Here is a 27850-nt window from a genome sequence, read left to right as displayed (position 1 = left end):
TGGCCTACCTCTCTGGCAATCGAGTCGTGTGTGCGCAGCACCACAAACGGTAATTTATGGACACCAATGTATGTTGTACATTATGAATTAAAATCCCATTCAGGGTGATCCTAATAATAAATCTGACTGTACTAAACATGTATAACAGTAAAATGATGTCAACATGCCTAAAAACCCCGAAAAAGGTACTTTGATCAAATCTGTACAATAAGTCAACATCCGTAACATGAAAAATCCCCATGGCGGCCATTTTGAATAACGCCCCCCCTGGTGGAGATGCCCCACTATTTCATGAGGTTCAGACCACACCAGGTAATTTTCTTTCAACTGACCCAGAGTACCCAAACTCACAGTGGAAAAAAAATTCTGCCAAAAATACGTGATATCATGGAGGGGAATAAGGAGACCACTACCTGGTCGAAAAGAGCACGGAGCACGTGTCGCACCGTCATTCCTAATGGACGGAATGACTTTAGATGTGATCAAAATATCAAGCACAACCACAATCATCTCCATGGTCTCGCAAAGTGGACAGAACAGAAGAAAGCAAAGCCAATCAGAACGCATCTCGTTCAGTCCAGGTGTGTTCCATTACCCGCCAGGTGGCTTAAGCACTCCAAGAAAGCGGTCGGTAAGGAACGGCCGGCTTAGCAAGCGCTAACAAGCCGATTGGTAATGGAACATAGCCAGGACGTTTGTGGTCGACCGGCTTCCAACTTCACAACGAAGTATTTGTGCTCAATTCAGGTGTGGACATGAGAGAGTGAGTGAGAGACATACATGAACGGCGCACCTTTCGGAAATAACTTTGCTCTCTCTCCTGTTGCTCTTTCTCCTGTTCCTCCACCAACCTCATTCTCAGCATCTCGTTCTCCATCTCCAGGGAAGTTTCGTCCTCCATCCTGGGAGCGCAACGCGGCACGGCAAGGCTTGTCCGCAGGCGCTCGCTTGTCCGTACTCTCTGAGACACGCCTCCCGCTGTCACTCACAATTTGTTAGCACTTTAACTTGCTCTTCGTCATCATTGTGACTGTCGCTTGCCCGTTGCGCTTTCACAATATCAAACTGCACTTTCTTTTTATTCTGCTCGTCCCTCTTTAAATATCCTTCTTTGCGCCGCCGCCGCCGCACCCCTCCTCACTCTGTGATTTTTTTTCTGACTCACACTCACCCTATCGTCGATCTGTCAATGGGATTATCCTGGTAGGCTCCTCCTCTCTTCTGTTGGCGCCCCTTACGTAACCTCTTACGTCATGGCGCTGACGCTGACGAGACGTCGCGCGTGTGTTCAAGACAAGGCAAATCACGCAGACAAAATTGTTTCTTTCTTCGCACAAGCAGATTTTCAATCTCAATGATCGGAACGTTATAATTAAACTTGCAATTGCGTCGTTTGATAATCCTCACACGACTTGTTCATAAGGACCGATATGTTATGGTCCCAGTGCTTCGAATAGGATATAATAATCTTTTTTTTGAGTGAATTGTAATTTGTGTTGTACCTTTTCGAAAAGATGATCTATGCTTTTATTATTAATCGATATTACAAATAGAGGCACCGGAAAGGATATTGGGCGGTGTATTGTCAGTACATATAATCAACCATTGTATAAATGTAAATTTTTTTTCTCCACAGCTGGTGCATTTGCAGTCCTTAGGACATAACAATACTGAAGTTTGCTCCTCTGATATTATATGAAAGACATATTTCAGAATATTTCTAAGTTATTTAAATTGTTGAATGGTATTGCGCAATAAACGCTACGCTTGTCTCTGTCGTTATTCGCCTTGCATTCTGTATTTTTCATTGAAATGCTCATTTGTTGTACCTTCTAATCGCCTTTTTCAATATATTTACGTTTTGTAACACGTACCGAACCGATTTAATGGGTCAGATAGTTTAGAGCGGTGCATGCGCTTGAACACACACTTTGAGGTTTTCTAACAAACTGATTGAGAATATAATTCCAAAAATAGGAATAGTAAGTATATTAAGTATTTGGCATGGAGACCTAATGTAATCATGGCGAACAGGCGAACATAACACTAAATAATAACAGAAAGGTAACATGGAGTGGTTTACGTATTTAAACGTATTTTTAAACGTATATTTAAACGTATTTTTAAACGTATTTAAACATGGAACGTATTTAAACGTTATCACGTCATCACGTTGCCGTTGGTACAGTCGGAATCGAATTGTTCTTTCCGGTGTTTTTTTTTTTATTATTTACGGTGGTGTGGATCGCTCATACCCAAAAGATTGATACGACGTTTTTCATTGAACGGTTGAAGCGATTTCAATTTTTTTTCCGGGTCTTCTGGAGATCACGTCACTTAAAAGTTAAATTGGTGAGAGAGGCGCCCAGGCCGTGGTGTGCGCATGGCGAGTCCCCGGAAAAAGACTGCAGACGATGTGGTGGTGAAACCCACGTGGCGGAAGGCGTTGAGCCCCGGGATCAAATGGGAGGACAAGGTGCCACACACACACACACACGAGTCCTTAACCCTAACCCTAACCCTAACCCTAACCCTAACCCTAACCTTAACCCTAACCCTAACCCGCCGTTTCAGATGCTCCATGTTTGCTATGTAATCCATGCGGTTTGATTATAGACAAAATTATACTTGTGAAAGGGTGTGAAAGGGTACTACTACTACTAATACTAGTAACCACTACCACTACCACTACCACTACCACTACTAGTACTAGTACTAGGGTGGTGCAGACTGACTATGTTTTCAGTGTCCGTCACGCACATCATAACCGCAGTGAATGAAAGTTCAACATCATGTCGTGATTAATCTATCTATAATTCCAGTAATCTCTGTGTGTGTGTGTGTGTGTCTGTGTGTGTGTTTGTTTGTCTGTGACAGCTGTTTCTCGACAACCACGGGTCCGATATACTTGCAACTTGCCAGGTATATTGCTGGGGACCCGAGGATGTGCCTTTTCAAGGTTTGAAATTAATCGGACAAGTAGTTACCGAGCTATGTCCAAAAAACGATTCAACCAATCAGAGAGCAGCGAGCTATCACGTGTGCCGAACGTGGCGAACAGACTCTGCCTCGGACGGCACATTTGAGAGCGTATTCATTTATTTCACAACTATGTTGGCGCTATGTTGGCGTTAAACTATGTTTTAAAACTAATAAAAACTAATTTGCGATTCTTTCGCTTTCCTGCGCGTTTGTGCATGCTATGGCGGCGATTTCTTTACCAAACTCCGCAAGCCGTTCGCTTTGGACCAAAACATTTCATGTAAATAGAGGGGGGGGGGGGGGGGGGGATTGTCACCGTACTCGCAAGCCGTTCGCTTTGGACCAAACCATTTCATGTAAATAGAGGGGGGGGGGATATAATTTTAGATATAGATATAGTACGGGCATGCCCTAGTCTATCTATAATTCCAGTAATCTCTGTGTGTGTGTGTGTGTGTCTGTGACCGCTGTTTCGCGACAACTACCGGTCCGATATACTTGCAACTTGCCAGGTATATTGCTGGGGACCCGAGGATGTGCCTTTTCAACGTTTCATATTAATCGGACAAGTAGTTACCGAGCTATGTCCAAAAACGATTCAACCAATCAGAGAGCAGCGAGCTATCACGTGTGCCGAACGTGGCGAACAGACTCTGCCTCGGACGGCACATTTGAGAGCGTATTCATTTATTTCACGTTGGCAAACTATGTTGCCGCTATGTTGGCGTTAAACTATGTTTTAAAACTAATTAAAACTAATTTGCGATTCTTTCGCTTTCCTGCGCGTTTGTGCACGCTGTGGCGATTTCTTTACCAAACTCCGCAAGCCGTTCGCTTTGGACCAAACCATTTCATGTAAATAGAGGGGGGGGGGGATTGTCACCGTACTCGCAAGCCGTTCGCTTTGGACCAAACCATTTCATGTAAATAGAGGGGGGGGATATAATTTTAGATATAGATATAGTACGGGCATGCCCTAGTCTATCTATAATTCCAGTAATCTCTGTGTGTCTGTGTGTGTGTCTGTGTGTGTGTCTGTGTGTTTGTCTGTGACCGCTGTTTCGCGACAACTACCGGTCCGATATACTTGCAACTTGCCAGGTATATTGCTGGGGACCCGAGGATGTGCCTTTTCAACGTTTCATATTAATCGGACAAGTAGTTACCGAGCTATGTCCAAAAACGATTCAACCAATCAGAGATCAGCGAGCTATCACGTGTGCCGAACGTGGCGAACAGACTCTGCCTCGGACGGCACATTTGAGAGCGTATTCATTTATTTCACGTTGGCAAACTATGTTGCCGCTATGTTGGCGTTAAACTATGTTTTAAAACTAATTAAAACTAATTTGCGATTCTTTCGCTTTCCTGCGCGTTTGTGCACGCTGTGGCGATTTCTTTACCAAACTCCGCAAGCCGTTCGCTTTGGACCAAACCATTTCATGTAAATAGAGGGGGGGGATTGTCACCGTACTCGCAAGCCGTTCGCTTTGGACCAAACCATTTCATGTAAATAGAGGGGGGGGATATAATTTTAGATATAGATATAGTACGGGCATGCCCTAGTCTATCTATAATTCCAGTAATCTCTGTGTGTGTGTGTGTGTGTGTGTGTGTGTGTGTGTGTGTGTGTGTGTGTGTGTGTGTGTGTGTGTGTGTGTGTGTGTGTGTGTGTGTGTGTGTGTGTGTGTGTGTGTGTTTGTCTGTGACCGCTGTTTCTCGACAACCACGGGTCCGATATACTTTAAACTTGCCAGGTATATTGCTGGGGACCCGAGGATGTGCCTTTTCAAGGTTTCATATTAATCGGACAAGTAGTTACCGAGCTATGGCGATTTCTTTACCAAACTCCGCAAGCCGTTCGCTTTGGACCAAACCATTTCATGTAAATAGAGGGGGGGGTTCTGTGGTCGTTGCGAATGGACCAAACCATTCATGTAAATAGAGGGGGGGGGGGGGGGGGTTTCTGTTGTCGTTACTGCCACGTGGTTTCAAAGTTTTTTTTTGTTGTTGTTGTTTGCACGCATGTTTTTTTGCACCCACGTACGGGCACGCCCTAGGATGTTTACACACACACACCCCTACACAAATTTTTTTTTTTTTTTTTTTTTTTTTTGGCAAGGAACGGGCACCCACGTACGGGCACGTCCTAGTGCAAAACAATGTTATTAACAATGGTCGAAGACTATTCCTTTATTTTTTAATCCAGAGTCGAGGCTGATACTTGATTGATCAATGTGGTTCGACAGCGTGGACAGAAGCAAGGGAATGAATGAATGAATGAATGAATGAACAAACGAATGCATGAATGATGTAAGAGGGGTGGAATCTATCTATCTATATATATAAAACTGTGTGTGTGTGTGTGTGTGTGTGTGTGTGTGTGTGTGTGTGTGTGTGTGTGTGTGTGTGTGTGTGTGTGTGTGTGTGTGTGTGTGTGTGTGTGTGTGTGTGTGTGTGTGTGTGTGGTTACCGATAGACTCCTAAACGGAGAGGCTCACGTACTTGATATTTGGCACAGACATGGTCATTGAGCCTGGGAAGGACATGGCCTACCTAAAAATATTTGGCGAGATCCATATTTTTTATTCATATTTACTCAGCGCATTTCAGCGAGGAATATTATACACGGAATCTGACCTGGTGTCAGAGCAGCGCGCTGATTCGCTCAGAGCGATCACGTGATGTTCCATACCCGCCGCCAGACCATTGAACATAAAACACAGTTTGTATGTGTGTAATGTACGGGTCTCCCTTCCCCCGCCCGGCAACGCCGGTACTGGAGGGCGTCACAGGATCGGTGTCTCCAAAATCCGCTTCGTGCTGTTACGAAGATGTAGGACGATGTCGCAGATTGTTGTGCTGCTCTCCGACCATGAGAACTGCAACGTCATTGTTGACTGGCCCTCCCCTTTTTCCCCCTATCCCTCCCCCTCCCTTTTCCCCCTCCCCTCCCTTTCCCCCTCCCTTTTCCCCCTCCCCCTCCCTTTTCCCCCTCCCCCTCCTTTTCCCCCTCCCCCTCCCTTTTCCCCCTCCCCCTCCCTTTTCCCCCTCCCCCTCCCTTTTCCCCCTCCCCCTCCCTTTTCCCCCTCCCCCTCCCCCTCCCTCCCCTCCCTTTTCCTCCTCCCTTTCCCCTCCCCCTCCCTTTTCCCCCTCCCCCTCCCTTTTCCCCCTCCCCTCCCTTTTCCCCCTCCCCCTCCCTTTTCCCCCTCCCCCTCCTTTTCCCCCTCCCCCTCCCTTTTCCCCCTCCCCCTCCCTTTTCCCCTCCCCCTCCCTTTTCCCCCTCCCCCTCCCTTTTCCCCCTCCCCCTCCCTTTTCCCCTCCCTCCCCCCTCCCTTTTCCCCCTCCCCTCCCTTTTCCCCCTCCCCCTCCCTTTTCCCCCTCCCCCTCCCTTTTCCCCCTCCCCTTTCCCCTCCCCCTCCCTTTTCCCCCTCCCCCTACCTTTTCCCCCTCCCTTTTCCCCTCCCCTTCCCCCCTCCCCTTCCCCCCTCCCTTCCCCCCTCCCTTTTCCCCCTCCCCTTTCCCCCCTCCCTTTTCCCCCTCCCTTTCCCCCTCCCCCTCCCTTTTCCCCCTCCCCCTCCCTTTTCCCCCTCCCTTTTCCCCCTCCCCCTCCCTTTTCCCCCTCCCCCTCCCTTTTCCCCCTCCCCCTCCCTTTTCCCCCTCCCCCTCCTTTTCAGCCTCCCCCTCCCTTTTCCCCTCCCCCTCCCTTTTCCCCTCCCCCTCCCTTTTCCCTCTCCCCCTCCCTTTTCCCCCCTCCCCCTCCCTTTTCCCCCTCCCCCTCCCTTTTCCACTCCCCCTCCCTTTTCCCCCTCCCCCTCCCTTTTCCCCCTCCCCTCCCTTTTCCCCCTCCCCCTCCCTTTTCCCCTCCCCCTCCCTTTTCCCCCTCCCCCTCCCTTTCCCCCTCCCCCTCCCTTTCCCCCTCCCCCTCCCTTTCCCCCTCCCCCTCCCTTTCCCCTCCCCTCCCCCTCCCTTTTCCCCTCCCCTCCCCCTCCCTTTTCCCCTCCCCCTCCCTTTTCCCCCTCCCCCTCCCCCCTCCCCCTCCCCCTCCCCCTCCCCCATCCCCCTCCCCCTCCCCCTCCCCTCCCTTTTCCCCCTCCCCCTCCCCTCCCTTTCCCCTCCCCCTCCCCCTCCCTTTTCCCCTCCCCTCCCCCCTCCCCCTCCCCCCTCCACCTCCCCTCCCCCTCCCCCTCCCATCCCTTTTCCCCCTCCCCTCCCCCTCCCCCTCCTTTTCCCCCTCCCCTCCCCCCTCCCCCTCCCCTCCCTTTTCCCCTCCCCCTCCCCCTCCCTTTCCCCCTCCCCCTCCCCCTCCCTTTTCCCCCTCCCCCTCCCCCTCCCTTTTCCCCCTCCCCCTCCCCCTCCCTTTTCCCCCTCCCCCTCCCCCTCCCTTTTCCCCCTCCCCCTCCCCCTCCCCCTCCCTTTTCCCCTCCCCTCCCTTTTCCCCCTCCCCCTCCCCCTCCCTTTTCCCCTCCCCCTCCCCTCCCTTTTCCCCCTCCTCCTCCCCCTCCATTTTTCCCCTCCCTTTTCCCCCTCCCCCTCCCTTTTCCCCCTCCCCCTCCCTTTTCCCCCTCCCCCTCCTTTTCCCCCTCCCCCTCCCTTTTCCCCCTCCCCCTCCCTTTTCCCCCTTCCCCTCCCTTTTCCCCCTCCCCTCCCCTCCCTTTCCCCCTCCCCCTCCCCCTCCCTTTTCCCCCTCCCCCTCCCCCTCCCTTTTCCCCCTCCCCCTCCCCCTCCCTTTTCCCCCTCCCCCCTCCCTTTTCCCCCTCCCCCTCCCTTTTCCCCCTCCCCCTCCCTTTTCCCCCTCCCCCTCCCCCTCCCCCTCCCCCTCCCCCCTCCCCCTCCCCCTCCCCCCTCCCCCTCCCCCTCCCCATCCCTTTTCCCCCTCCCCCTCCCTTTTCCCCTCCCCCTCCCCCTCCCTTTTCCCCCTCCCCCTCCCCCTCCCCTCCCCTCCCTTTTCCCCTCCCCTCCCCCTCCCTTTTCCCCCTCCCCCTCCCCTCCTTTTCCCCCTCCCCCTCCCTTTTCCCCTCCCCCTCCCTTTTCCCCCTCCCCCTCCCTTTTCCCCCTCCCCCTCCCCCTCCCTTTTCCCCCTCCTCCTCCCCCTCCATTTTTCCCTCCCTTTTCCCCTCCCCCTCCCTTTTCCCCCTCCCCCTCCCTTTTCCCCCTCCCCCTCCCTTTTCCCCCTCCCCCTCCCTTTTCCCCCTCCCCCTCCCTTTTCCCCCTCCCCCTCCCTTTTCCCCCTCCCCTCCCTTTTCCCCCTCCCCCTCCCTTTTCCCCCTCCCCCTCCCCCTCCCTTTCCCCCCCTCCCTCCCCCTCCCTTTCCCCCCCCTCCCTTTTCCCCTCCCCCTCCCTTTTCCCCCTCCCCTCCCTTTTCCCCCTCCCCCTCCTTTTCCCCCTCCCCCTCCCTTTTCCCCCTCCCCCTCCCTTTTCCCCCTCCCCTCCCTTTTCCCCCTCCCTTTTCCCCCTCCCTTTTCCCCCTCCCTTTTCCCCCTCCCTTTTCCCCCTCCCCCTCCCTTTTCCCCCTCCCCCTCCCTTTTCCCCCTCCCCCTCCCTTTCCCCCCTCCCCCTCCTTTTCCCCCTCCCCTCCCTTTTCCCCCTCCCCCTCCCTTTTCCCCCTCCCCTCCCTTTTCCCCCTCCCCCTCCCTTTCCCCCCTCCCCCTCCCTTTCCCCCCTCCCCCTCCCTTTCCCCCCTCCCCCTCCCTTTCCCCCCCTTCCCCCTCCCTTTCCCCCCCTTCCCTTTTCCCCTCCCTTTTCCCCCTCCCCCTCTCCCTCCCCCTCCCTTTTCCCCCTCCCCCTCCCTTTTCCCCCTCCCCCTCCCTTTCCCCCCTCCCCCTCCCTTTCCCCCCTTCCCCTCCCTTTCCCCCCCTTCCCTTTTCCCCTCCCTTTTCCCCCTCCCCCTCTCCCTCCCCCTCCCTTTTCCCCCTCCCCCTCCCTTTTCCCCCTCCCCCTCCCTTTTCCCCTCCCCCTCCCCCTCCCTTTCCCCCTCCCCCTCCATTTCCCCCTCCCCCTCCATTTCCCCTCCCCCTCCCTTTCCCCCTCCCCCTCCCTTTCCCCCTCCCCCTCCCTTTCCCCCTCCCCCTCCCTTTTCCCCTCCCCCTCCCCCTCCCTTTTCCCCCTCCCCTCCCCCTCCCTTTTCCCCTCCCCCTCCCTTTTCCCCTGTTCCCCTCCCCTCCTCTTCCCCCTCCCCCCTCCTCCCCCCTTCCCCCTCCCCCTTCCCCCTCCCCCCCGTTCCCCTCCCTCCTCTTCCCCTCCCCTCCTCTTCCCCCTCCCCTCCTCTTCCCCCTCCCCTCCTCTTCCCCCTCCCCTCCCCTCCTCTTCCCCCTCCCCCTCCCCTCCTATTCCCCCTCCCCCTCCCCTCCTCTTCCCCCTCCCCCTCCCTCCTCTTCCCCCTCCCCCTCCCCTCCTCTTCCCCCTCCCCCTCCCTTCCTCTTCCCCCTCCCCTCCTCTTCCCCCTCCCCGCCTCTTCCCCCTCCCCTCCTCTTCCCCCTCCCCCTCCCATCCCCCTCTTCCCCTCCCCCTCCCCTCCTCTTCCCCCTCCCCCTCTTCTCCTCTTCCCCCTCCCCCTCTTCTCCTCTTCCCCCTCCCCCTCCCCTCCTCTTCCCCCTCCCCCTCCCCTCCTCTTCCCCCTCCCCCTCCCCTCCTCTTCCCCCTCCCCATCCCCTCCTCTTCCCCCTCCCCCTCCCCTCCTCTTCCCCCTCCCCCCTCCCCTCCTCTTCCCCCTCCCCCTCCCCTCCTCTTCCCCCTCCCCCCTCCCCTCCTCTTCCCCCTCCCCCCTCCCCTCCTCTTCCTCCTCCCCCCTCCCCTCCTCTTCCTCCTCCCCCCTCCCCTCCTCTTCCCCCTCCCCTCCTCCTCCCCCGCCCGGCAATGCCGGGTACTTCTGCTAGTATATATGTAAAGTATGTTTGTTTGTTTGTCCTCTTATAACTCGAGAACTACTCATCGCAGAGCAAAACCAAAGGCATATTCGGAATCAGTACGTCTCAGAGCAACTACAGCACACCTTAAAATTAAAAAAACGTCGCGTTTTAAAATTATGACGTCATCAGCGTATTTCGGAACGTTATTTTTTCAACTTCATATTCGGAATCAGTACGTCCCAGAGAAACTACAGCACACCTTAATTAAGTTTTTAAGTAATAAGTAATTAAGCTTAAGTGTTTAAAAAACCTTCGGGTTTTAAAATTATGACGTCATCAGCGTATTTCGTAACGTTAATTTTTCAACTTTGACGACAATGACTTCCGACTTCCGGGTTCGGAATGCGGGACCAATGCCATTTGACAGGGAATAAAAAATAAATGCGACATTCAATTGACGACAATGACTTCCGACTTGACTCCCCCCTCCCCCCTCCCCCTCCCCCCTCCCCCCTCCCCCCTCCCCCTCCCCCCTCCCCCCTCCCCCCTCCCCCCCTCCTCCCCCCCCTCCCCCCCTCCCCCCTCCCCCCTCCCCCCTCCCCCTCCCCCCCCCTCCCCCCTCCCCCCTCCCCCCTCCCCCTCCCTCCCCCTCCCCCTCCCTCCCCCTCCCCCTCCCCCCTCCCCCCTCCCCCTCCCCCTCCCCCCTCCCCCTCCCCCCTCCCCCCCTCCCCCCCCTCCCCTCCCCCCTCCCCCTCCCCCCTCCCCCTCCCCCTCCCCCCTCCACTCCCCCTCCCCCTCCCCCTCCACTCCCCCCCACTCCCCCCTCCCCACTCCCCCCTCCCCCTCCCCCTCCACTCCCCCCTCCCCCTCCACTCCCCCTCCCCCTCCCCCTCCCCTCCCCCCTCCCCCTCCCCCCTCCCCCTCCCCCCTCCCCCCTCCCCTCCCCTCCCCCCTCCCCTCCCCCTCCACTCCCCCCTCCCCCTCCCCCTCCACTCCCCCCTCCCCCTCCCCCTCCACTCCCCCCTCCCCTCCCCCCTCCCCTCCCCTCCACTCCCCCCTCCCCCTCCACTCCCCCCTCCCCCCCTCCCCCTCCACTCCCCCCTCCCCCCACTCCCCCCTCCCCCCCACTCCCCCTCCCCCTCCACTCCCCCTCCCCCCTCCCCCTCCACTCCCCCTCCCCCTCCACTCCCCCCTCCCCCCTCCCCCTCCCCCTCCCCCTCCACTCCCCCCTCCCCCTCCACTCCCCCCTCCCCCTCCACTCCCCCCTCCCCCTCCACTCCCCCCTCCCCTCCCCCCTCCCCCCCCCACTCCCCCTCCCCCCTCCCCCTCCACTCCCCTCTCCCCCCTCCCCCTCCCCCTCCCCCTCCCCCTCCCCCTCCCCCCTCCCCCTCCCCCTCCCCTCCCACTCCCTCTCCCCCCTCCCTCTCCACTCCCCTCTCCCCCCTCCCCCTCCCCTCCCCCCCTCCCCCTCTCTTATCCTCTCTCCTCCTCCCCTCCCCCTCTTCTCCCCTCCCCCTCCTCCCTATTCTCTCCTCCCCCTCCTCCCTCTTCTCCCCTCCCCCTCCTCCTCCCCCTCCTCCTCCCCCTCCCCCCTCTTCTCCCCTCCCTCCCTCTTTTCCCCTCCCCCCCTCTTTTCCCCTCCCCCCTCTTCTCCCCTCCCCCCCTCTTCTCCCCTCCCCCCTCTTCTCCCCTCCCCACCCTCTCCCCCCTCCCCCCCGTTCCCCTCCCCCCATTCCCCTCCCCCCCATTCCCCTCCTCCCTTCCCCCTTCCCCCTCCCCCCCTTCCCTCCCCCCCCTTCCCCCTCCCCTCGATGAATAGCGACTAACTGTATAAGACAACAAATGCCTAATGGGCTGGTAAACCTGGCTTACTGGATTACCTGATTACTTTGTGCTTATTTAAGTAATTTTGATGATTTCCTGGGTGCCTTAAACCCTCTAGGTATACACACTGAAAAAATCTCTCTAGGTTGACTACTATTCGACAGAGCCATTTTAGTGGATCAGGATGTCACCTTGGGATGCCATCTTGACTTGTCAATAAATAATTAACTGATGGTAATTTTATTGATTCAATTGGATTCCTTGGGCCCTAAAACCTATGGTTAGACACCAAAACCATCTTTCTAGGTTGAATAATTGAGATATGGCCATTTTAAGCTCCCGGCGGCCATCTTGGGCGCCATCTTGAAAATGACCCCTTTCCGGAAGTCAGATGTTACTAGATTTTTAGTATGTTATTTAACATGCCCAATGGTACCAGAATCCATTGAAAAACCTTTTGTATCAATTTTTTGGGGGTTAGGTGAGTTTTTTTTTTCGTATATTGACCCTACTACTTATTCTTTGGTTTCTTTCTCGTCCGATCGCTTTAGTGATTTCCCCATTGAGTACCTGTGGCGCGATTTCGGCCGAACCGCTTACAATCGGGTTTAGTCTTTTGTTAACGGCCCGCGTCGCAGCTCGCTTCGCTCGGCGCAATCCATCAATTACGCTGCGGCCCGGGCGGGAGTATTTCCTTGCGTACCAGAAGGCGCTGGTACTTAGGTCATAGGAAGAATCGGCCTACTACCCTATTCAGCGCTGACCGGGCATGACGTCATACCCCCAGGACCGGTCGGACGGCCAGCTTAACAAGACAAGGGGATTAACCCCCCCTTGCTAACGGGAGTGCCGTCCCCCGGATCCGTAACTATATATATATATATATATATATATATATATATATATATATATATATATATATATATATATATATATATATATATATATGAATGAAGCTATGTTGGCAAAACAGTTGCAGCAGCTTAGCAGAGCATAGGTCCATAGGATGGCTATGGCCAATAACGGGAAGATGATTAAATTCTCAATTTTATAGACCAGTCCACCCAGGGGAGGGACTGCCCACGGAGCTTTTAGGGCCCGCTCGAAGGCCTGCCTTTTTTACTTGGAAAAAAGGTAAAAAGTCAAACATTTGAACAGCCTTGGACGTGCACCTTGACCCCATGGCCAAGTCACAACGTCCATCAAGGCTGTCCCAATAACATTACACATGCACCTCAACCCCAAGGCTGAAGCACATGGTCATTCAAACACATGCATCCTGACCCCGAGGGGCCACAATGCATGGTCATACAATCATACAATTGGACCACTCCTCTCAATAGGAGTGAGTCCACTGACAAGGCATGACTCCTGTCAGCACAACGCAGAATTTCTCCTGCGAGGTAGGGATTGCCCACGGACACATGTTGTCCTCCTTGGCCACTCCGAGTGAACTGGTAAAAACGTACAAGACAACATATTGAGATCAGACCCCGTTACTGCAGTGGGTACCAGAAAGCAAGTGCCACACCAGCCGTTGCTGCATGCATCCTCACCAACACTAAATACCTGCTACACATTAACCTGTCTGTGGTACACAAAGCAGTTCTGCATTGTGGACGTGGTTAGAATTTAGGGGAGGGCAATAGTATGAAATTTTTTCATTCTAAGCCTTTGGAAATGAGTTGGTTCCAGGAGAATTACCACGTGACACCATTTGGATTATGGTAAGAGCAATCTGGTCATAAATGACCTCAAGGGAATGAGTAATAATCTGTCCTATCTGGAGTGGTCAGGCGTGTCGAGAGCCAGCATGGGCCACGAGGCAAACAACCTCGGAGCCCCCACCCTTTCTCTGTTTTATAACTTTTTCAGGAACTTTCTTTGATGAAAAACAAAAAACTTAAAAAAAACAACAAATGGTCACTTTTATTTAGCCGTATGATCGAAAATAAAGGCAATAGGGGGACGTTTGCCCCCCTCCTCCTGACCTCCTCTCTCGACGCCCCTGGGTATGGTCTACATGTAACGCCAGTCCATATTGTGGTTAATTTATTGACCTCTGAGCATCTTGGGATTGGCACTGGAACTCTACCTTCATGAAAGGTACTCCAAAAAGGATTGGTAATGCCATTCAAAATTGAACAGTGTGTTGTGCAAATTTGTTTGGAGTTGTCTGAAAGTGGGATCTTTGACATTAAACTTTATTATTATTATTATTCACAAGTGACATGTGCATGTCTTTCAGGATGAATTTCTGGACATAATCTACTGGTTCCGCCAGATCCTGGGCCTTGTGCTGGGCATTGTCTGGGGTGTGCTACCCTTACGTGGCTTCGTCGGCATCTTACTGTAAGCAAATCTGAACTGCAGAAATCCTTCTTTTTTTGTCAGACTTCAATATCTATTATTATCTATAACTAATATATCTCGAGATATCCCCCCCCTCTCCCCGCCCCCTCCCCTCCTCCCCTCCCCTCCTCCCCACCCCTCCCCTCCTCCCCTCCTCCCTGCCCCACCCCCCTCCCCCTGCCCCACCCCCCTCCCCCCTGCCCCACCCCCCTCCCTTTGTCCCTGCCCCCCTCCCCTCCCCTTTGTCCCTGCCCCCCTCCCCTTTGTCCCTGCCCCTCCCCTTTGTCCCTGCCCCTCCGCTTTGTCCCTGCCCCTCCCCTGCCCTGCCCCTGCCCCTCCCCTGCCCCTGCCCCTGCCCCTCCCCTTCCCCCCTGCCCCTCCCTTCCCTTCCCTTCCCCTGCCCCTCCCTCCCCCCCTGCCCCTCCCCTTCCCCCCTGCCCCTCCCCTTCCCTCCTGCCCCTCCCCTTCCTTCCCTTCCCCCTTCCCTTCCCTCCCCCCCCTTCCCTTCCCTTCCCCCCCCTTCCCTTCCCTCCCCCCCCTTCCCTTCCCTCCCCTCCCCCCCTTCCCTTCCCTCCCCCCCCCTTCCCTTCCCTTCCCCCCCCTTCCCTTCCCTTCCCCCCCCTTCCCTTCCCTTCCCCCCCCTTCCCTTCCCTTCCCCCCCCCTTCCCTTCCCTTCCCCCCCCCCTTCCCTTCCCTTCCCCCCCCCCTTCCCTTCCCTTCCCCCCCTCACCTCCCCTCCCCCCCCTCACCTCCCCTCCCCCCCCTCCCCTCCCCCCCTCCCCTACCCTTCCCCTCCCCTCCCCTCCCCTACCCTTCCCCTCCCCTCCCCTCCCCTCCCCTTCCCCCCCCCCTCCCCCTCCCACCCCTCCCCTTCCCCCCCCCCCTCCCCCTCCCACCTCCCACCCCTCCCCCCCTTTCTATGTTTGACACTTAATTTTACATCCTCATTGAGACTCAAATAGACATGCAATATGTCAGTGAAGTGAAACCAACTCTCCTTTAATTTAACCGATGAGTGAAGCGCCCGGAAGGCACCGCTTGTAATTTTAAAAATACTGCCATACCTGATAAAATTACAAGTGCTCGCCCAATAGATAGGTGCCTTGGTATCTCGGCAGCTCGACAATGAAACGTCTCCGCACTGGTTGTCAGGTGATACACGCAGCAACCAAACTTTTTCTTTTTTTTCCTTACAAATGAAAGTTTGCAGTATTTGTCAGAATAAATATAATCAAGATTTAGAAATAGTTTGGTAAACAAAACTTAAAAAATATTTTGCATAACTTGAAACTACTATTGGAACCCCTATTTGTTACATACATTTTTATTCCCCCGCCCCCCCCCCCCTTACCCATCATACTTCTGTAGATCCTACTCCCTCTGCATTTTTTGTAAAGTTAAATTTTTTTTTACTGCAAATCATTTTGTGCTTCTCAAGACGTTATATTTCTGTCCGTTATCCCACAGCTTCTGTGCCATCAGTGCTGGGCTTCTCTACCTATACTTCAGCAATTTCCAACAAGTGGATGAAGAAGAATTTGGGGGCACTTGGGAGCTCACAAAGGAGGGCTTCATGACCTCTTTCTCTCTCTTCTTGGTAAAAGGCACCAAAACATCCATGTTGGGGGTTGTGAGGGAGAGAGGATTAAAGGAGAGCGAGCGTGGGAGCTAGACCAGAGTTTAGGCCATCCACTTATCGACGATGCATGAGCAGCAGACCTTGTGATTTTTGCCTCATTGTAGGAGATTCCAAAAATGTTTGAGGTGGTTGTTATATTAAGTGAACAAGGCAGCTATTGGTTTTAAAATATTGGAACAATGGAGATATTAACATATGTATGCACAGGGAAAAGTTGTGAGAGGCAAGTACATCAAAGAATATTGAGGAGGAGATAAGAATGGAAGGACGAGCGAGTCAAAATTTTAATAGGTGACAATTATTATTATCTATCCATGGCTCGCTGATGTCACTTGTGCTATTGGATAATGTAGACACAGGTGGAAATAGACATTAACATATCCTTGGCTTGATTTGAAGACCAAAAAATCCACATGCATAGTTAGATCTCCAAGTTTATAATGCCATTCCATCCAAGGAAAGATGGAAGGCTTTGGCACAAGAATTGCAGAAAACTTTTTGAAATATACTGCAAGGTTCGCCATTAAAGCCACATGGTTATATATGCCTCCTTTATACAGGGCCTTCAGAAAGTATTCACACCTTGACTTTTTCACATTTTGTTGTTACAGCCTGAATTTAAAATGTATTAAATTGAGATTATTATTTTTGTCACTGATCGACAGATAATACCCCATAATGTCAAAGTGGAATTTTTAAAATAAAATTTGTTACAAATTAATTAAAAATGAAAAGCTGAAATGTCACGTCAATAAGTATTCAACCTCTTTGCCGTGACACTCCAAATTGAGCTCAGATGCCTCCAATTTCCTTTGATCATCCTTGAGATGTCTCTACAACTTGATTGGAGTCCACCTGTGGCCAATTCAATTGATTGGACATGATTTAGAAAGAAACACCTTTCTATGCAAGTCCCACAGTTGACAGTACATGTCAGAGCAGAAACTCTACCATGAAGTCCAAGGAACTGTCCGTAGAACTCCAAGATAGAATTGTGAGGAGGCATAGATCTGGAGAAGGGTATAAAACAATTTCTAGTGTGTTGAAAGTTCCCAAGAGCGCAGAGAGCTCCATCATTAGGAATGGGATAGAATATGGAACTACCTCGACTCTTCCTGAAGCTGGCCGTCCGACCAAACTGAGCAACCGGGCAAGAAGGACCTTGGTGAGCAAGAACCCAATGACCACTCTGACAGAACTACAGAGTTCCTTGGCTGAGATGGGAGAACCTGCCGGAAGGACAACAAACTCTACAGAACTTCACAAATCTAGACTTCATGGGAGAGTGGCCAGACGGAAACCACTCATTTGAAAAAGGAACATGAAAGCATGCCTGGAGTTTGCAAAGAAGGCACATTAAAGACTCGGACCATAAAGCAAAATAATTTGTGGTCCGATGAGACACAAATTGAACTCTTTGGCCTGAATACAAAGCCCTACGGAAACTGAGCGCAGCTCATCACCCATCTCACACCATCCCCACCATGAAGCATGCCATGGGGATGCTTTTCAGCGGCAGGGACTGGGAGACGTGTAAGGATAGAGGGAACAATGAATGGAGCCAAATACAGGCAAATCATTGAGGAGAACCTGCTTCAGAGTGCAAAAGATCTTAGACTGTGGCAAAGATTTACATTCCAACAGGACAATAACCCCAAACATACAGCCAAAGCAACACTGGAATGATTTCAGAACAAGAATGTGAAAGTCCTTGAGTGGCCCAGCCAAAGCCCAGACTTAAATCCCATTGAGAATCTGGAAAGACTTGATTGCTGTTCACTGACACTCCCCATCCAACTTGACAGAGCTTGAGCAAATCTGAAGGAAGAATGGGAGAAACTCTATAAAATCTAGATGTGCAAAGCTGATAGACATACCCAAGAAGACTCGAAGCTGTAATCACTGCTAAAGGTGCTTGTACGTGGTTTTGACTCTGGGTTTAATAGTTATGTAAATTTGATGTCTGTATTTCATTTTTAATTATTTTGTAAAAATTTCTAAGAAAAAAAATTCCACGTTGACATTGTGTGGTATTGTGTAGATCAATAACTAAACAAAAACTAGAGGTTCCAGGGAACCTGAACTCAACTGGTCTATATCAATATGGTTAGAATATGCATAATAGAACCACAAACTATATAGTTTATATGTGCTAAAGAGGTACAGTAACGTTGAAGGTATCTCATGTTTAAACAGGAAACTAGAAAAAATTGAGTTTTAAGTGAGGCATGAAAAGTAAAACTACAATTACTTTTCTCAGATTTCAGACTTGAATTTACTATATGTGTTGAGGTTTGTTACATACTGTCTACACAGTTTCAGCCTTCTAGCGACATTAGGAAGTACCAGATTGACAAAAAGTGATTTTTCAATATGGCCGCCCTGCCGTGACCATTTTTGGGCGTGCAACGCCCAAATGCAATCCCAAACTAGTTTGTCTTAAAGATGCTGCATAACAAGTTTCATCAAATTTAATCAATATTTGTGACCGAGTATAGACGTCGAATTGTTTACAGACAGAGACAGACGACGGACACTGGGTGTCGACAAAAACTCAGCTGGACATAGTCCAGTTGAGTTTAAAATCTCAATTTATTCTATTTTAAATTCAGTCTAACACAACAAATTGTGAAAAAAGTCAAGGGGTCTGAATACTTTCTGAAGGCTCTGTACACTACATCTAGCTTTGTGGAACCATGAAAAAAAATTTTACATCACAAAAAAACATCCAGTGAATATCTGACCAATTTGCTAATCAGATTTACCAAGTCCACATAAAGGTTCAAAACAAACGTCTGACAATTTGCTTCAATGCGTTTTATTTTATTTAAAATACAGCATTTCTCAAAAAAACAATCTCAAAAATCGTTGTGTTTTGAACACCAGCATAAAATAAAAATGCATGTTGTCTTCATCAAATCATTTTCATTTCCTAAACTGAAACCACACGGTTGGCTGATTTATCAAGTGTAGCGACCTGGTTCATGTGCAGGCTTTTATGCAGATTCAGAGAGGAGACGACAAACTGAAATCAGCAAGAGGGTTTGATTTTGAAGAGGTAATAGGGGTAGAAAAGATCATGCGTCAGGATGGAGGATACCATGAGGGAGCGGTGCACTGTACATGCTTAAAACCATCGAGGTAAGAGAAGACAGGCCGGTAGAAGGCAGTACCAGAGAAGGGAGAATCAAACGGAAAACCAATACTACATTGGAGATGTCAGAATGAACCCGAGGAAGTAAAGAGCAAAGATGGAGTCATCAGGCGGAACCTGGATAGGAATTCGGGTTTCAGCTGCTACTCCACAACCCTCAAACCCTTCCAGGTGTGGAAAGTGAGCCTGACAGAAAAAAATTCTGCAAGAATTCATTCCTCCGAAGACAGACAGACAGATAGATAGATAGATAAAGAAAGAGAAATAAAGAAAAAGCAAGAATTAGAGTAAAAAGAAATGTGAAAGGTGCAAAGGTTAACCATAAGGGGGTGAGGAGGGGGGTCGAATAATTCATGCATAGTGGAGTTGCTAGAGGGTCTAAGGACAGAGAAGAGGGAGCAACTGTGGTTAATAGATTGTTTGCCTGTGATGTGAGAAAGACACCACCATATTGTCTGATATGAGAGCAACTGTTCTTGTGCTTCAACCTCATTGGAGGGCATTCATTTCGAGTTTTAGATTCTACACCAGGTGGATGTGATGCTGGAGTACCAGCCCAAAGCAGACAGCAGTATTCCATTTTGCGACAGACAAAGGCCTAGTAGACTCAGTATCTCTGATTTTTCCATTAAAAGACTTGGATCGACGGAGGATGCCCAGTTTGCGGCTGTCTTCGGAGACTAGCTTTTCTAAGTGGTCGCCCCAGGAAACGTCATTGCTCAGGTTGAGGCCGAGAAGTTCAAAAGCTAATCTCTCCTGGGAGTGACCAAGGAAATAGATAGGTGGGTTTGTTTGACGATCATTCTGAAGCGATGTGGTGAGAATAAGATTTTACATGATTCCAGGACATGTTCCATTTACCAGACCAGAATTGAATAATTTCCAGATCAGCAGAGTAAGACTCAGCTGTTTTCTGCCTTGCATAGGGATGGGGGTACTGTGCGACACAATGTGGAATAGTTTCCAAAAAGGAAGACGGTTTTCCAGAGCATCGGATAGGTCTTTTTTTTTCTTCTTTTTTTTTGTATACTGAATCGAGGCTCGTGAAAGAGCTAACATTTATTTCACAAACAAGTCAACCAGACAAACAAAATATACAAAAAGAGGGAGTGGAAGACAAGATGGGGAGAGAAGGGGAAGCACACAACCACAACATTTGAGAGCAGGGAGAAGTGTGGGAGGGAGAGGGCTTGGGGGCAGGAGGCGTGGGAAGGGGAGGGGGGGGGGGGGAGAGGTATAAAACACAAGGGGACCGAAATTAGCAGGGGTAGAAAAGATCAAGGTTTTGGATGGGGGAGGATAAGAGATGGTGGTGAACAGCTGTTTTAAAGACCTGGAGGGTGGAGTGGGATTGAAGAGAGTGAGGGAGTTTGTTCCAGAGGTGGGAGAAAAGAGGAATGAAGGAGTGAAAGTGAGCAGAAAGTCTTGATTTTGGCAGTTTAACCATAAGAGGGTTACAGGCAGATCTTGTGTGACCTGTAGGAATATTTGGGGGACAGAGCCCAGAGAGGGCTGGGGGGGCAAGGCCAGAGAGGAGTCGGTAGAAGACCGAAAGACCACCAACCTGCCTGCGGTGAGTGAGTGAAAGGCTCTTGGAGTTAGCTTCAGATTCCAATGATTCTGAACGCTTTGGTTTCAACAGCGTGAAGACGGGCTAGGTGTGAGGCAGGAGCACCAGACCAGAGGGGAGAGCAGTATTCCATAGAGCTGCGGATGAAAGCCTTGTATGTGGTGAGGAGCTCAGGTGTGCCAAGGAAGGACTTCGCACGACGGAGGATGCCCAGTCAGCGACTGGCTTTGGAGGCCAGATTTGAAATGTGGTTTTCCCAGGAAAGATCATGGCAAATAATGAGACCCAAAAGCTTGAGTGACAGAACTTCTTGGAGAGGATTTTTCAGAAAGTGGATGGGAGGGTTTTCCAGTCGGTCTTTTCGGAGAGACATCGTAAGAGTGTGAGATTTATCAGGATTTATCAGGATTGAAAGACATTAATATAAATGAGGAACAAAATGGCTCAACACTACCTTGGCGAACTCAAGTCTCCATTAGGAGAGGATGATAGGTTGTATTGATGGCAAAACAATGAATGTGTGAATGGAGGAAGTCAGGAATCCAGGAACGAAAGCAGCCTTCTATGCCACAGGTATAGAGCTTGGAAAGCAAACAGGATGCCATTGATGCGTTGAACGCCCGATTATGTGTACCTTTGGTAGACGATCCTAACCTTGTTTGCAATAGAAGGCTCCCAATCATTGCTGAGAGAACAGAAGCATTTCCATTGTTGACTGGGACAGAATCCAACCTGATGGTGATCAGGTTTGAAAACAGACTTGACATTGGAAGCAATATTGGATTCCATGACTTTTTGCTTTGAAGCAAACTCACTGGCATTTAGTTGGTAGGGTCTGTTTTTGCATCCCTCCACTGGATGGGAGTGATGTTTGCTGACATCAAGTAGAGGGGAGTTGGTCAGAAGAGGAGGACAGACTGAAAAGGGCAGATTGAGGGGGAACAAGAATGGCATAGTAGGATTTCGAGAACAAGGCCAGCGATGTCCTCTGGACCCCTTGCAGAAGCAGGGTCAAGGCCAGACAGAATTTTACATTCTTGGGTGCGAAGGCCAGATAATCCAGTAGACAGTGGGTCCATCGGGGTGATGGCGACAGAATGGGATTGGTTGGGACCATGCGATTTGGAGACGAAGGCAGTTCAGACGTTGTCTTATCGGGCAGAGTCTGCAGTAAACACTACAGACCCGACTTGACAACGGGTCACCATGAGTTTGAGGAAGGAGACCGATTTGTGAGTTCAGCATTATTGAGATTTGCAAGATGTTTTCTGGCTTTCCTCAGGATGGACTCACACCTGTTGAGCCTTATGGAATGAAAAAGTTCCCTTCAGTCAGGTTGACTTTCCATGTTGCGAAATCAAGTTGATTGACTGGAACCGCCTCTCCACAGGAGTCGGTGTACCAGAGGCAAGAGGATGGATCGGAAAGCTGCAGAAGGGATGGGATAAACCGGTGCATGAGATAAAGTAGACTTGTATGAAAGTGTGGCAGAATGAATATCAGGTGCTGTGAAGATAATGGTCAATCCTTTTGTGAGGGCAGATTGAAAACCCGGCGAGTAGACCTGTGCAAGCAGCCACTTCCGACATCATCGAGCCCCCTTACAATAGCTAGAGATATATGGGAATGTGATCATAAGAGTCAAGGGGGGCAGAAGAGGAACGGGAGAAATTTGAGGGAAGGTTGGTCAATAGGTCCAGGAGGGAGGGCGTACCAGGAAGATAAATCTAGATTCGCTCAAACCCATGGGGTCGCACAAGCCCTTTGAAATGCCATGGCTGGTTGTTGTTGAGCTGGCAGGTTGACAGTTTAAGTTGCCACAGATGAGAAGCAGTGTTAGGATGGGTGATTCTGAGTTGTCTGTTCGAGGAAATCATTTTCATGAAAATTTACAGAATTGCTCACATCAGGCGACGATTGTAATTGCGTCCTGCTCGTAAAATTTCCCAATTGGATGTTTCCTCGCTCGCCATGGTTTATGCATGTGACCAAGAAATCAAACGACCAATTCATAGTTTTAAAATTCCTCCATTTTTTTTTCCAGAACAAATCATGTACATCTGTACAACAACACTCCAGGACAGGAATCTAATGTTATTCGGAAATCGCTCAATGGCACATTTTAGTCCAAACAACTCCTGATGACCATTCCACAAATCTCAATCGTTGCATTACACCAGTACCAAACATTGATGTGATTCAACAGCGTTGATGTGATGATGTAAAGGTATTTGCATTCACAGTAAAGGTAGTTCGATAATCTGGAGCTGTGATATTAAGGAGCCACAGAATATTTTCATGCAAAAAAGGATGAGCTTGCCCCTCTCCCAACCCCATTTGTTTGTGCAAGATTTTAAAATTGGGCAATTTTGTATTTAAGTACCATCTAGAATGAGCACATACCTCCGCCAAGCTGAACAGTTTGTTTTGTATCCCATTGATGGGTCGGATCTGGATTCGGACCTAAACCAAAATTTTACCGGCTTGTTCTTGTCACCAAACCAACTCATCCCCCAAGTTTAGTCATAACTCGTCCATAACTATCATGTTATAATATATATACAGTCACGTGAAAAAGTAAGTACACCCCATGTAAAGTTTTGACTTTTTCAACATATTTCAACATACAGCTATTTGATCTTCATTTCAACAATATTGATAGATAAAGGTGATATAATATAACAAATATCATGAAACATTTACATTTTGTAGTCCATTGTATAAGTTAAATAAACATAAATGCAAATTTCGCATGTGGAAAAAGTAAGTACACCCCGACATTTATCACTACTTCAAATACCTAAAATTAGAATCAGGTGCACCAGCTCAGGTGCAAATGATTAGAACATCGTTAGAGAGGATCTTGGAGGAACCTGTCTTATTTAAACCTCAGACGTTTAGTTTGGTTTGCTCTTTGTTGTTGAAGTGTGCGGCGTCACCATGCCTAGATCAAAAGAGCTCTCTGAGGCCTTCAGAAAGGTTATAGATGCCTACAAGTCTGGGAAGGCATTTAAAAAGATCTCCAAACAATTTGAAATCAATCATTCGACTGTCAGGAAGATCATTTACAAGTGGAGAAGATTCCAAACAACTGCCAACTTGTTCAGGCCAGGCCGCCCCAGCAAGTTCAGCCCGAGAGCAGACCACTAGATGCTGAAAGAAGTCTCGAAGAACCCCAGAATGTCATCACGGGACCAACAGGTAGCTCTTGCCACTGTTGATGTCAAAGTGCATGAGTCTACCATTAGAAAGAGGCTGCACAAATTTGATCTACATGGGAGGTGTGCCAGGAGGAAACCTTTGCTGTCCAGAAAGATCAGGGCAAGACTAAAGATTGCCAATGAACACATAGTCAACGACCAGCACTTCTGGAACAATGTGCTCTGGACAGATGAGTCAGAGGTAGAGCTATTTGGCCACAGTACTAGAAGACATGTTTGGCGAAAACCAAAGACAGCATTTGACCACAAGAACCTGATACCAACTGTAAAGCATGGTGGTGGAAATATTATGGTTTGGGGCAGCTTTGCTGCATCAGGGCCTGGGCAGCTCACCATCATAGAATCCACTATGAATTCTTCATTGTACCAGAGGGTGCTTGAGGATAACATGAGGCCATCTGTCGGAAAGTTGAAGCTCAACTGAAGGTGGACCTTGCAACATGACAATGACCCTAAACATACCAGTAAATCCACCAAGGAATGGCTGAAAAGAAAGAAATGGAGGGTTCTGGAATGGCCAAGTCAAAGCTCGGATCTAAATCCCATCGAGATGTGGGGGGATTTGAAACGAGCTGTGCATGCAAGAAACCCCTTAAACATTGCACAGCTGAAAGAATTCTGCATGGAGGAGTGGGCAAAAATTTCTCCCAGTCGATGCGAGAGACTGGTAGACAGTTATAAGAAAGGCCTACTTGAGGTGCTTTCTGCCAAAGGGGGCAATACCACCTATTAGAGCCAAGGGTGTACTTACTTTTTCCACATGCGAAATTTGCATTTATGTTTGTTTAAATTATACAATGGACTACAAAATGTAAATGTTTCATGATATTTGTTATATTATATCACCTTTATCTATCAATATTGTTGAAATGAAGATCAAATAGCTATATGTTGAAAAAGCCAAAACTTTACATGGGGTGTACTTACTTTTTCACGTGACTGTATAATTATATATAGATATATCGCTTTTCACCCAATCTCTCAATGGTGAAGAATCACTTTATAATTAAATAATTCTCATATCCGAATCCATTTTCAAATCTTCACGAAAACTGAATAGATTCGTCCTTGTTACACTCCCAACCTCTCCACTAAGTTTCGTCCAAATCCATCCACAACGTTTTGAGATATCCTGCTATATATTGTTTTGACCCTATCTCCCAATGGTGAAGAATCACTTTAAAAATTATACTAGCCGGATCCAAATCCAGATCTTCATCAAAATCTAATCATGTCGTCCTTGTCACATATGCTACCTCTGCCAAATTTCGTCCAAAACTTTTTGAGATATCTTGTTCACAGACAGACAGGGGTGAAAACATAATCTCCATCCACCTTTGGCGGCAGAGGTAATTATGACTAATTTACACCAAACATTTACAAAAATTGGGCAGAGTTTATTTATTTATTTATTTTTGTAATACATGCAATGCTGTAAATCACCCTCTTTCTCATTCAACCCCGAGAACTTTCCCCTCCTCCTTTACCAACCAATTCTCCACCAGGAACGGCTGTCGTGAAAGCTGTGTTTGTGTGCGTGTCCGCAGGTTGTCTGGACGATCTTTTACACAGCACTTCATTTTCATGAGGATGTAATTACTGTTAATAAAAGTTTTTAACTGAAGATTTTCGGTTGCTTCTTTTTCATTTGCAATTTTTCATTTGCAACCCGAACATTTGAATGCAATTTTTTTTCCCCATACACATAGTTTCTTGATGATTCACAAGAGAAATCCGATGAGAACGGATATGACGTACTGGTACAACAACTGCAGTTTCCTCCTCTTTGTGATGATGTCATTGAGCCAACGTTGGTTTTTGGTTTTTTTTCCTCCTCAAATGTTTATATGAAGAACCTATTTTCTAGTACAGTATTAATAGGATCAAAATGATATATGTATTATGAATTCTAAATAGGTTTTTGAATTGTGTGGTAATAAAACATGTTGACTTTGTCTTGACTTTCAATCTCGAGTTGTTTTTTCAATTTAAAAAAAATCATTTGAGAATTTTTTCAATTCATTTCAATTTTTTGAAATTTCTTTGAGTTTCTTTGAATTTTTTTTAAAATTCTGATTAATTGATTTTGACTCGAATCGATCTCTTTGCGGATCCATGGTTCCCATTTTTTGGTTCTTCTGCCCTATTGTGTGCGTGATGTTACGGGGTCCTCACCGATCTCCTGGTCTTGGTAAACCTCCGAACCCCGATAGGAACCCTGGCAGAAAAATATATTACCCTGTATTGAAAATCAATCGTGAAACCACACCAATGTTTATAAATGAACAAACTTGTATTATAAATCACACCCAGGTAATACGGTACAGTAAATGGCCATTCAGAGTGCACTCCATATATATCTTATATAAAGTCAAGTGACTCACGGCTCTGCCAGCAAATGAACGGACACTCCTCAATGTCTCTATGACTTTTCCCAAGGCGAATGGGATTCGCTCCGGTCGATGGAACGAAATCCGGTCGAAGCCCGAATCTCGCTCTCCAGTCGATATCCAAAGCGTGTACAGTGGGCAAGGGTTCTCTTCCTGCCAAACTGTACAACGGCACCCTCCAGAGGTGCACCTTCACCGCTCCCTCAGTAAACCGCAACGTAATTGGAGACGAAGCAGTCTCCCACACTCATCCCCGACAGACGGTAGGATGTCGGGGAGAAGACGACGCGAATCAAACCTTCACAGGTCTGAAGCACAGGGTTCAAAATGGGCGACGGCTCTGGCTTGAGCCGATGCGCCGAGGCAAGGATTCGTCGGAATCTCAGCGCCCCAAATCTGTCTACGCAGATTTCTCCACTCCAGCGAATATTCTTATTGCCGGATGTCCCTTCCAGGAACTCAAAATCCCCTCGTGACTGTCGGTAGACCTGGCTCGTTACGGAGCGCCGACGTCACCTTCTTCTCCGACTTTTGCACGCGCTGCTTCTTCCTCTTTACCTCATTGTCTTCTCCTTCGGTTTCCTGTTTCACTTTCAATTATCCTTTTTAAACTTTTGATAACCGTTGGTGAATAATAAACCTTGTGAAACTAATAATAATACATAATATCAGAAACATGTCCAGTGGGTGGAAACCACAATAACGGAAGGCACGAATCCGTAAGTGACCTGGTTGAGCGGATAAAGTCTCGCTGCATTGCCCTTGCCAGTGTGGGTTTTGATTTCCACGGCTAGTCGGGGCCCATACTCTGCCACAGATCGAAGACCTCATACAACAACAACAACATGCATTTTAAAGGCCATTTTCCCTACTAGAGCGGGGGTTAGCCTTGCGGTCCCCATGACAATCTTCTCCATTTTGCCCTATTTTCTGCATCTCTCCTTGTTAACCCCCTTGCCCGCATTTCTTCTTCCACCATCTTTAGCCAAGTCTTTCTCGGTCTTCCCCGTCCTCTACTTCCTTCAACATTCATTTCCATCACTCTTCTCAACCAGTCACTTTCATCCTTCCTCAACACATGACCAAACCATCTCAACCTGTTCCTCTTCACAGCATCAATCACAGGCTCTATTCCCATCATCTTTCGCAATTCATCATTTGTCTTCTCCTCTCTCAACGATACTCCGCACATCCGTCGAACCATTCGCATTTCCAACCTTCGTTGCTGCTCTACGTTCATTACCCATGTCTCGCTCCTATAAATCATAACACTTCTCGCACATGCAGCATACACCTTTCCCTTCAGCTTCAACGACACTCCCCTCATCATCAGCATGCCACTCAGTTCCCGAAACTTCTTCCGTGCACATCTCACTCTAGCAACCGTTGCCGAGTCTGATCCACCTTCTCCATTCAGCATGTCTCCGAGGTAGCAAAATGTTTTCACACCTTCCAGCTTCACGCCGTCTCCAAGATCCAACTCAACATTTCCTCCATCAGCATCTCCCTCTGTGCACACCTTACATTTGAATGTAGCTGCCACACTGGTTAATGACCCTCTCAGACCACTACATTTTTGATGAACCCACACAGCGCACATTGTACATTGAATGGAGTTCACTCCGACACCCTTCCAACACACAGCACAGGGCCACTTCCCAGTTCTTTCCACCTCACCACATGCTTTACCACTTGCCATCACCTTCGTCTTTCCGATATTCACCTTCAGACCTTTTGTCTCCATACATTCCTTCCACTTGTTCATCTTTTCCTTCAGTCCATCCATACTTTCCACAATCAACACCAGATCATCTGCACACAACAACTCCCACGGTAAACCCTCCTTTACGTTCTGAGCCAGCACCTCCAT

The 27850-nt window shown here is 49.4% G+C and overlaps 2 protein-coding genes across 2 annotated transcripts in view; one reads left to right on the top strand and one right to left on the bottom strand.

Annotated features, from left to right (window-relative positions):
- The window catches only part of LOC137421427 (rhophilin-2), a 128250-nt gene extending 127081 nt beyond the window's left edge, over positions 1 to 1169 (bottom strand). Inside the window, exon 1 of the mRNA XM_068107474.2 lies at positions 794 to 1169. Within this exon, the coding sequence (XP_067963575.1) occupies positions 794 to 901 (108 nt within the window). The 5' untranslated portion in view covers positions 902 to 1169. The remainder of the gene's footprint in view (positions 1 to 793) is intronic.
- Positions 1170 to 2040: 871 nt separating this feature from the next.
- Positions 2041 to 25551, top strand: RAB5IF (RAB5 interacting factor). The gene is made up of 4 exons (XM_078771411.1): positions 2041 to 2476; positions 13903 to 14006; positions 15474 to 15603; positions 25138 to 25551. Exons 1-4 carry the CDS (start codon positions 2384 to 2386, stop codon positions 25207 to 25209), a joined length of 399 nt encoding a protein of 132 aa, XP_078627537.1. The 5' UTR covers positions 2041 to 2383; the 3' UTR covers positions 25210 to 25551.
- Positions 25552 to 27850: the final 2299 nt, after the last annotated feature.

The sequence above is a fragment of the Myxine glutinosa genome, chromosome 2 (assembly GCF_964187855.1).
Source record: "Myxine glutinosa chromosome 2, kmMyxGlut1.1, whole genome shotgun sequence".
Classification (NCBI taxonomy): Eukaryota; Metazoa; Chordata; class Myxini; order Myxiniformes; family Myxinidae; genus Myxine; species Myxine glutinosa.
The sequence above is the reverse complement of the archived record's forward strand: the minus strand, read 5'-3'. Positions and strand labels throughout refer to the sequence as shown.